This window comes from Dromaius novaehollandiae, chromosome 6, assembly GCF_036370855.1.
Source record: "Dromaius novaehollandiae isolate bDroNov1 chromosome 6, bDroNov1.hap1, whole genome shotgun sequence".
NCBI lineage: Eukaryota > Metazoa > Chordata > Aves > Casuariiformes > Dromaiidae > Dromaius > Dromaius novaehollandiae.
In genome coordinates, this window is record NC_088103.1 from 41,466,284 (window position 1) to 41,477,317 (window position 11,034).

Sequence of the window (11,034 nt, forward strand, 5' to 3'; positions counted from 1 at the left end):
TAAAGATTGTGTGGGAAAACTTTTATTTTAGAACCAAAATAACTGAAGGTATGAGAATTAAGGCTGGTGCAGTTATTTCTGGAGAGTGTGTGTGTGTGTGTGTATAAGAACACGTGCATACAGAAAATGGAGCATAGAAGTTCAGTCCAGATGGCGCTCAGATTCTGAGTCAGAATGATGACTTATTCAGAGTATCTGCTTGCATTTGTTGTTGAAATGTAAAGGCTGGAAATATTACTAGATCCTTTTGGAATACTGCTATAATCCCATCCAGCTACAACTGGTCTCAGCTTTTTGGTTTCCCCCAAAACATATACGCCTATAACCATCTTTCCTTTTTGTTCCCAGCACTGACTTCCCTTCATATTTTACATTCATTGAATGAGCCATGAAAGAAGGTAAACAAAGCTGTTACAGATCCTCCAGGCTTCTTAACATTTCTGAGCCTCTGGGAAATTTCTCTGTTACTACTCTTCCCACTTTTAACTACAGCTCTTAGGAAAGCAGTTTTTTCCTCTTACTTTACACCACAATATTTTGATACTTTCTTCTACAGTCAGACATTTCAACCACTATTTACAGTTTTATCGCCTCAAGTCAGGTATCTAAAATGCACTTTACTGGCTTAAATTTAAGACTCAAAATGTGTAAATAGTTTATAATTTATTATGCTTTGTATAATTATTTTTTAAAAGACACAGGTTGTTAACAAGCACTGAGCCCATGACAACCACACTATCCATTTACTAGTAGCTGTTTGCTTGTACAGATTTCAAATTGCATTTGAAGACACCTACTTGAGAGCCTGTCCCTTGCTTATACTGCTACAGAGTACAGGGCAGAGGCAATCGAAAGGGAAGCCCTTCCATATAAAACAGGGAGACTGCCAAGAAGGAATTCACATTACTTTGGAGGAAGTCACAGAATTTTCATCTCTTTCAGGAAGCTCAGGAATAATAAAGAATAAGTGCTTACCATAACGGGGTACCAACTGAGTTCAATTCTTTTTTTTTCTTTTTTTTTTTTTTTTTTTTTTGTATGATGAGTTATTTGTGACTATATTATATGATTGCTGGAAGCAGAAGAAAAGCACCTTAGACAAGGTCAGGATACTTTTAGTGTATTATGCTCAAATAAACATGCTCAGTGGTGCTTGCAGTTTGGAGGGGAGTGAGATAATAGAGAAACCAGGGAGAAGGGGAACTAAGTCACAAATCAAAAAAAACTCCTCCAACAAAATTTCAATAACAAATAATAACTGAACTAAAAGAATAAACCCTCAAGTTTTAACATTCCAGACAAGTGTTGCATCTTAAATCAGCTCTCCAGGAAACGTAATAAAGGAATGGACAATAAATAGTATGGAATTAGAGGACAACAAGAACCAAGTGAATGCTGATGGAATAAGTAACATCATGGCAAAAGCTGACGGAAATACATTCTTGTATTGCTGAGTTTGTTCATTTAACACACAAAAGAAAAAAAGCACAGACGTTAAGAAAAACCACTAAAAATATTGTAGTTAATTAAAATATCAGTAAATGGACATTTTTCATTCCATGATAATTTGAAAATTTGTTTTATATTTTATGTTATGCTTTGCCAGATCATCAGTAGTATTAAGGCTAATATAAACTGTAACTGAGTAGAAATCACTGTAAAATGGATATATGCTTTAAAAACAACACATTGATTGATCATCATTTAAATTTAAACTGCAAAAGCAAAAGAGGTGTACTTATTTTGCAATAGCAGACCAAAAAAAAATAAAGTCAAGCATTTATCAGGATGCATAAAAAACCCAGGATTTTACTGCAAAAATAAAACCATGGTAGAAATCTCAGACAACTTGGAAATTTACACTAAGTATGCCTCCAATAAAGTAGTGTTTTCTAAGCTTTTCAAACACCTAAAAAAAGCTCTGCAAAATCTCTCAGCATCTGGAGCCTGAATAGCATAATGGATCAATAGTCTAGTTTTCATCTCTGGAGACAAGAGCTTGAGCAGAACAAGTAAAAAGAGCCTCTCCATTTCTAACCGTAGTGGAGACAATGGAGACACGAATTTATAAAGCTACCACAGTGTGATGGGCACTTCTGCGCCAAGACATAAAGACCTTGAACTAGCATCCTGCAAATGCTCTGGCTGAGGTCTCTGGAAGAGACCTAGAAAGTGACTATTTGAACCACATCTGGATCTAACTGTTCCAGGAATTTTCACTTTTAAGAATGTGAAAAATCATCAGTTTCAGAAAGAAAGAAAAAGGACATTGCATGATGGCGTGTACAGAATTTTCACTGTGAGATGACATTAAATATACTGCTTTGTTTCATTAAATCTTGTGCCACAGCAAGTTTATTAGAACACAAGATGCACAAATCCTATCATCAGGCCTCTGCTTGAAAACTTTATTTCAGGGAGTATTTTTTTAAACTCACATGTTTTTCTTAGGGTGTCACAAGTTAAGAACAGAAAAAAAACAAACAAACAGAAAAAAAGGATTATTTTTGGCTAACATGTTTCTGAAGCTGCAGTGAATTTGTAAATATATTTCTTCTAAATTAAAAAAAGAAAAAAAAAAAACAAGCTGAAAGTCACATACCCCACAGGCTTCCTAGGAATTCTAAATCAGCTGGTAGCCTTCACTTCTCATACCTCTTTACTAAAAAAGCACTAGGGAATTGCTGACAGGGTTCAGCATTGTGTAGAATATTAAATATCTTTTTTGCAATACTCTAGTGACTCTTGAGTCTGTCTCTTACAGCACCATATGTACAGCTGTGTTGGAAAGAGGAAGCTATTAAATATATTAAAAAGTAGAAATATTACCAATAGACACTTCATCAAATAACTGGATCTCATTTATCCCCAAACAAAGCAAGAAATGTTAAGGTTACATCAACATAAGAAAATAACTCTGGATTTAATAACACCACAAGCCTCTTGAACATATTTGAAAGTAAAAACATTGCTTAATAAAACAGATTAGTGTTTCTGAAACAATGAATATTGTTTTCAAGCATCAGAATTCTTTGGTAATAAAGACATTGGACTCGGTCTCGAAAGGCAATGGGTATCCCAGTTCCCACACCATAGTCATAGCTAAATGGTCTTCAGGTCCAAAAATATTACATTTAGTCTACCGCCAATGTAGGACTCAAATAATTTGTATCAAAAGGGATTTAATTAAAGGAAAAAAAGCAAGCAAAAGCATTTGTTTGAGATCACATTTGTGTATATGTTCCTAAAGGTTTGCCCTCTCACATGCACATATAAATATTGCATCCACAGATCTTCAACTAATGTTTAAAGAAAACAACAACAACATACGTGCGTTGCATGAAGACATAAAAACAGACAACCACGATAAATGCTTAAAGACTCAAAATTATGTTTTCAAAAGCAACTTAGGGACACATTTTTCTAGGTTTCTAGGCATCTAAATACACTGATACAAAAACTGGATTTTCAATAGTTTCTATCTCATAGGAATTTAAATGGACATTGAGTGAACACGTGCTGCCAAAAATCCCACTAACTGCCTATCTGCACTTTTACACATATGTAAGGCTTTTACAAGTATGGCTGTTAGGCCCTAGAAGCCTAAGACCCATCAACTTTTAATAAGATTTGCAGTCTTAAATGCTCCAGTAACTTCTGAAAAAAGGATTTAGGCTGTTTGTAAAATTTTCCCCACAGGCCCCAACCTTCTGAAGTATAGCTTGCAGGCAGTATGGCATTCTCATGGAGCCCTAAGAATTTCAGAGGTGGCCTAGGGAAGTATAGCTGCACATTTATACAGAATGTGATATGGCATGATGTCTTCTTTCACACTTCAAATAAACTTCACAACTTCAAACAAAGAAATACTGAAAATATTTGAATGTATAATCAGCTCTCACAAGAACTCTGTTAATTATGTAATTATGTAACATTCCAACACTACTTTTGGTAAACTGATGCAAAAGTGTATGGTTCCATAAATGGAAAGTGGTTTTATTTTTCACAATAATGCTTGACTAATTTACATTTTTTCCTCCAGTTTATGGGTACCCAGATTTATCTTTTTACTTGGTTTTTGGATTTAGTATCACTTTATGCCATTCATTCACTTTTTTTCCTGCAGACTAGATAGGTGTTTAAACTAAACCAGTTGCCTCCTGAATTGCAACATAATTACAACTGATGGTTAAAAATATTTAAGATGTATGTGTAAAGAGCAAAGAACCCTTTTGAATCAAATGTGAATAGAAATTAAGACCCTAAGGCTACAGGCATTACCATATATTGCATAAAGATAACTGTACTGCTACTGGGTTGTCCTTAAAACGATGAGCAATTTAAAAGCATATTTCTTCAAACTATGAACCCGCAAGAGATTCTGTATGGGCACATGGTTCCCTATTACAGGATTAGTGAATATACAGTTTTGTTAAAAACTTGGGGGCAAGGGAGGGGAACAAGGGCAAAGGCAGCTTTGACTTGTCTTTGGTCTTCAACTCTAATAACCGCTGCACATAGGCAGAACTGGGTTTTTGAGACGGTTTCTGCAGAAATAGCAAGTGCAGTTCAGGCTCTGATCAACAAGACCTGGCTAGTGTTGTAGTAACGATTACTGCCTCCAACTGCCTGCCCTGACACTCTGCTGAAGGGCAATGTCTCCAAAACAGAGTCAGCAAAAGATAAAATATGCCAGCATCTTAGTCACGTCAATGCAAAGTCCAGCACCTTAACATAAACCCACTATCACTAACAGCTTCAGCAGAGATACCAGACTTTAATTTTAACAGCTGAGATGTGGGCATAGGTTCCTTTCTGCCAACACTACTGAAGAGATATCAACCTCTAGAGAAAGAGGAAGAAAAGACACCTGGGGGAGAAACTTCTCACTGTTGCAGAAAGATTTGTCAGCATTTATGTCATTGGCTACAGATAAGTAGCTTAGAGCTCTCCGTGCTGTTCTTGTAATGCTTCTTTGGGACAAGTATAAGAAAAATACATATGGGGACAAAACAAATAGGAATTTTATAGAGACACAGGTGTGCTGCAGTATATTACACCTTTACAGTCTATTCCCATATACTTCAGAAAATAACTTGTTCTGGTACCGGACATCTTTTGTGCAACTGTGTCCACACTAGAGATTATAACAATTCCTCTACTTTAGTTGAAAAACAGATTCACACACACACAAAAAATGTTAGATACATTTACTGCACAGCCTAATAAATTGCTGTGATGATTATACTTTTTAATTTTCTTTCTGCATTCTCATGTCAGAATTTGCTGGCGAATCACAATTTTATTTGACAAAACATCATGGAGGTGATGATGGAGGCTACTACAATAGCATTAATTTTTCTTCAGTCTTCTCTGTAGAGGCCTGCTGTACAGAGAACCTTGCAGGATCATGGCCTAACACTAACCAAGATCAGAAAAGTACTATACTACTGTGGTGAGCCTTCGTTTAGCCACAGTTAACAACCACTAAAATGTAAATATAAAACATTTAAAGACATTTGTTTGCAGCAATTGAAGAAAAACAATTTTAGACAGAATGATGCCAAGCTTCATGGGAGTCTGAGTCTCATATATGGTTCAAATTGAGGTTCAAGTTGAATGCGGATATAGCAATGGGCCGAATGAAAAAATCTTTAGAAAAACAGACAGTAATGAGACCATGTTGCAAATATTTATTTGTCAAAAAATGTTAATATTATTGGTAGTCCTTCTCTGTGCAGGCTGACCATTGTGATTACAGGAAACTTCTCTTTAGAGGGGTCAGTCCGCAAAGCCATAACTGATTATGTCAGGGAATTAGAATAAATCGTAGAACAAAGAAACATCCTATTTTCATTTCAAAGTACTTTGATAATAAAGTTTTCATTCCAAAAAAAAGCAAAAAAAAAAAAAAAAAAGCAAGTGTACTAGGAAAAAATATTATAAGGAAAAAAAAACTATCACTTACTCTGTTTTCCTTCTTTGCTTGTCCTCAAATATATCATTCAGATTTATCGCCACCTGTCCCAAAAATTTATCCAGCCCCACCAATGACCTGTGCATGACAATCAGGTACAGGACATATTTTTCTGGATTCTCCTGCATGAGTAATCCAGGGAGCTCAAATGAGGCCTCTTCTTTCCAAACTGGATCCAGGGTCTTCTCAGCTACCGAGGTGGAATACTTCTCCTTGCCCAGCTGAATGATCGTGTAAGCATCGTTGGTGCCACTTTTGCCTTTGGGCTTCAGACCTTTGGCTTGAAGGACCGTAACTTGCACGTGAGTGGGGAACCACTTCTGGGCTTGCTCTGCCAACATCATCTTTGAAGAACTCGGTGGCAGCAATAACAGAAACAAAGTCTGTCAGTCTTCACGTAAGGGCACTTACAGCGGAGGCACCTGTCGAGGCCTCAGGGGCTTGCTTTCTCCATGCGCATCTCGACAGAGGAGATACTGACCGTCCCCTAGCGCTGCCCGGCCCCACGGGCCCCCGCCCGCCGCCCCATGGCGCTGCCACAGGCCCCGCGCCAGCCCCGCTCGGGCCGCCTTGCCTCAGTTTCCCCCGGCTGGCGGGCGGCCGCGGAGCTTCCCCGCCGCCCCCGCCACAAGCCTGCGCGGGCGGCCCGCGGGCCGGCGCCGGGCCGGGCTCAGCGCTCCCCGCCGGCGCGGCGCTCCCGCTCGCCCGAGGACGGGGCCCGCGCCGCCGCCCTGCCTCCCCGCGGCATGCCCGGGGCAGGGCCCCGCCGCCGCCGGCCCCGCAGGCCTCCCCGGCCCCTTACGGTCTGGGTGCCGCAGGGCGGCGGGCCGGGAGGGGGCCGCGCCGCGCCGCGCCGCCGCCGCTCCTCGCTGCGGTGTCAGCCGCGCTGCCGGGCCACGCCACGCCGCACCGTGTCGGGCCGGGCCGGGGCGGCCGTGCCGGCGCTGCCGCCCGCCCTGCCTCCCTCAGCCTCTCGCCGCGCTCCCGCGCCGCCCGGCCTGACGGGCCGGCTCCGCCGCTTCCGCCTTCCCCATGCTGCCAGGCAGCGGCGGCCTCCGCGGCGGTCAGAGGGCAGAGGGCAGGGTTCAGCCCCGCCGCCGCGCCGCCTCCGTCTCCCCGCCGCCGGGGCGGCGGAGGGGGCTCGCTCGGCGCGGCGCGGCGCGCGGCTGCGGCGGGACGAGACGGGACCCCGGGCTCCCTGCGGCCGAGAGGGGAGCGGGGCCTGCGGAGAGTTGGCCCCGCGGGGCCCTGAGGAGAACGGACCTTTTGGGGTGCCGTCCAGCTGAGCGCAGCATTTTATTCGTTCGTTATTGCTTTTTACACGTCTTTAGAGGGGAGAGAGATCACTCTGCTGGAGCTGTGGCGAGGAGGGAACTTGTATCTAGATTGCTTCTATTACCGTTTTTAGCAAGGGAAAGAAGCCCCCTTAAAATTTGGCTTAGAGGAGGGTGTGAGAAGGTCCCCCAAAGGAGCGCAAACCATAGCGCGTGTTTCAGAGCACAGTTACTGCTATTTGGGTCATTTGTAGGGTCCTGAGATGAGTTGTTCACTGGTGTGCGGGGGAACTGGCCCAGGTCTGCTACTGTCTTCTGCTATTTTAAAGGAAGTTCTCAATGTTTTTGTCATGAAAGACTTGGTGCAAACTGTTTCAGGAAATTCTGGAGCGTCTTTGTTTTTTACCCCACCCGCCCACCTACTGGGGCAATCCTGTTTAATTTCAATGAGAAAGTAGAAGTAGTTATTAGATGTTTTGAGGATACACGATTTGAAGGATGTTACACCTGCAGGCTACGTATTTGTGTGTGCGCATGTACCTGTAAGGAAAGTCACAGGTATTAACTTTGTTTCTACAAAAAAGAAGAAAAGCCCACAGAGAATTCTAGTTGCAAGACTCTATATTCCACCCACATAAGCCATAACAGGCAAGGAAATGAGCAGCCAAGTCAGATAATACTTGATCTACCACTCATAAGTCCCCAGTCCGTGGCTCACAGGTTAGTGAGCAACAAAGATCTGGGACACCTTCTGATACTGCTCAGAGCTACAGGAAATTAAAAAGTCATAGCTGAAGGCCATCAGGGAGAGCAAAGTATGATGTTGCCCACAACACATAACGCTGAGCGAGTTATTGTCCAAGGTCAGCAAAGGTTGGGGACCACGGGTCTACACCTAGTCATTAGTTTCCCTTTACAGTCTCAGACTCCAAACTCATATTATCTCTGTGTACAATTTAAAAAACTACTTGGATGACCCTTAAGTTTTGACTGTGGACTGGATTTTTGTCTGCGTGCTCTGATAATTAATACAGTATTGGCATATCTTTCTTCTTTTACATTGTATCTGATTTTTGTTGATGGTGGAAAACAGAAGGTCTAGTTGTAAATGATAACTTCAGAACATTTCTTAGGATCGTATTTAGAAAAAAAGCATATGAACGGATTATCTAGAGTAGTGATTTCTAGAAGAGTTTGAATTCTGTGGTTATCTACATGTACGCAGATTGGTCAGTTATACTAATGGTCAGATTAAGTCTGCATATCAGCTCTTTGGTGTAAATCATCTTCCCTCTCACCTGAAAATTGCTTGCCCTTCTCTCCAGCTGTCAGTGTCCCACATCAGGTATCTTTCCCAAATGTTTGGCAATAAGGTGTTACTGAAGCTCCTAGGAACACAGAAGCTGAATTGCTGTGTTGGGGAAAGAGTAGTAGCATTTAAGGGAAGGGGTTGAAAGAGCTAGAAAGGATTATGACGAAGGAGGAGACTTAGGCAGTGAGAGTAATTCATTGGGTTCTTGTTGGAACCCAGTAAGACATATGTAAATCACATTATTTCTTAAATGAACTTTACCACATACTAATTCTTTTCTAATAGACTATTACTCCACTTATTACTCCACTGCACTAAATCTAAACCAAGTGTGATTAACATATCAAAATAAAAAAGAAGTGAATTTTAAGTAGGCAGAATGTATTTATTTAATCTGATGTCAAACGTCATGTCTTGCATGCTGTGTTTTAGGAAAAATTTTATGGATTATGGATAACAGGTAGGACTTCTGCTTTTTTCTTGTCTTTTATTGGTATTCTATCATTTCTCATTATTGTACCTTTCTAAATTGGGGCTAACTTGAAGCTTTGTCCATCACTTGCTGCTCAGGGAAAGGTGAAAGAACTTTTGTACCTGCAAATATAATATATCAATATGAGATGCAATCTGTCTTTCCTACTTTCAAAGTCAGTAGCAATTATTAGTCCTCTACCGCTTGTACATTCTGTTGTGTGAGAAGAATAGAGTAGAGACTTTCTCCCTCGTTTCTCTTCCTCTCTCTGCTCATCTGGTGGAACAGGCATTGGGAATATACCCTCTCACTTCCTCCACCCCAGCACTTAAAGTGAATTCCACTCAAAGGTGTGTAGGATGTATCTTATTGCCTCCTATACTCCTCTAGGGTCAAGCTGCAATCAGCCTTTTGATTGCATCCTCTTTGGAATAGGGATATTGTCATCTTCTTGCATGTAACATCCGATATAAATGACAAAACACCTCAGTTAAATAATATCTCCAGCAACACAGTATCCCCTGGCACCATGTTAGAGCATTAATACAGAAACAACTGAGCTTCCCATTTACTAAATCACCAACACCACTCAATAGCTGTATGCACTGTGAGTTTTGCTTGTCACTGTCCATGATGATTTAGTAAATATCACCATAGAAAATCCGTTTTGTTTTCTGTGCACCATTTTGGTTATGAGACTGTACTGTTCCTTCGCTTTTGCTTTTTCTCCTTATGGTGAGACCAAGCATTGTAGATGCAGGACAAACTGCAGGAATATCAGCGGTCATTAATATTAAATACTTTGCCTTAGCACTACAGTGGGAATGCTAATGAGGATGACTAATCTTTGAGAAACCATTTCTTCTGTCTGAATTTGAAGTGGGCACTATCCAAACAGCAGTTCATTTGGGAAATGGGAAGGATACTGTGAAGCTGGTGGAGATGATGGAAAAATTCTGTTCTTACCGTCTCTTCACCGACCAGAATAAGCAGACAAAAATAGGTACAAGTGAAAGAGTGCTGGAACTCTGAAAGAGCCAATTAAAACTCAAAGGACACTTGGGTAAGGGGAGGAATTTTTCTGAGATTGTATTTTGGCAAGATCTGTAATTCATGCTTTCTCTGTGAAAAGGGCTCATGGCTTTTTTTGTGCCAAGGTGACCATATTCCTTCTAGTTAGCTCATGTCATCAAAAGGCATTGCAATCCCAAATGTTTGTTTATTTTGGGTGGTTTATTTAGAAAGGAATAGCTAAGTGGACTGACAAGGTGAGAGAAGAGAGACAGGGAGAATATCTACAGCTGAAGGACAGGGAGAGTTGGAGCAGCCACCAACAGCAGAGGACACACAGTGCAAATCAAAACTGTAAAAAATTTTCTGAGCCCAGAGTTTCCAGTTTTGATGGTTTCTTCTTCAGCAGCAAGAATTCTGGGCTTGCTTTTCTCAGCTGTCTTTCTCCAAAGCTACACAGATGGTGGGAGGATGGGAAAAGAGACAAGGCAGAGAAGGATACAGGAGCTACCAAGTGTCCTCAGAGAGAATTCCTCTTTATCACAATGCAGCTCTCGAGGGAGCTGCTTTTGAATGCAATTTCCAGACTTAACATTTTGAACTCAAAATCTTCCAAGAGAAACGAAACAAGGGACTTAACAAAAATCATAGTAGGATATCCTCAGAGCAATTGGATATGGACAGAAAACAAAATATAATGAGTTTAGAAAGTGATTTTTTATCACAGAATAACAATGGATATCCGTGGTCTATTTAATATGGAACCTTATTCCTCACGTGTGCCATCTATCTCTATTACATGTTCTTCCAGGCATTTCTGGCCTAAGAGATTCATTTTGATTTTTTTTTTTTTTAAGAGGGAATTCCAGGAATTATGGTGAATTTCTGTCAATTTCAGTAATGTGAAATACCCTCTTAACTCTCATTCTGTGAGCCAACAGTACATCTGATTAAACACCAGGCTTGATATTCTGGCTGCCCTTGCAAA

The 11,034-nt window shown here is 41.0% G+C and overlaps 1 protein-coding gene across 2 annotated transcripts in view; it reads right to left on the reverse strand.

Annotated features, from left to right (window-relative positions):
- RAB11FIP2 (RAB11 family interacting protein 2) overlaps window positions 1-7,077 on the reverse strand; it is a 37,618-nt gene extending 30,541 nt beyond the window's left edge. For both annotated transcript variants that reach the window (XM_064514283.1, XM_064514284.1), the window contains exon 1: window positions 5,969-7,077. In XM_064514283.1, coding sequence (XP_064370353.1) covers window positions 5,969-6,321 — 353 coding nt within the window. In that variant the 5' untranslated portion in view covers window positions 6,322-7,077. The remainder of the gene's footprint in view (window positions 1-5,968) is intronic.
- Window positions 7,078-11,034: the final 3,957 nt, after the last annotated feature.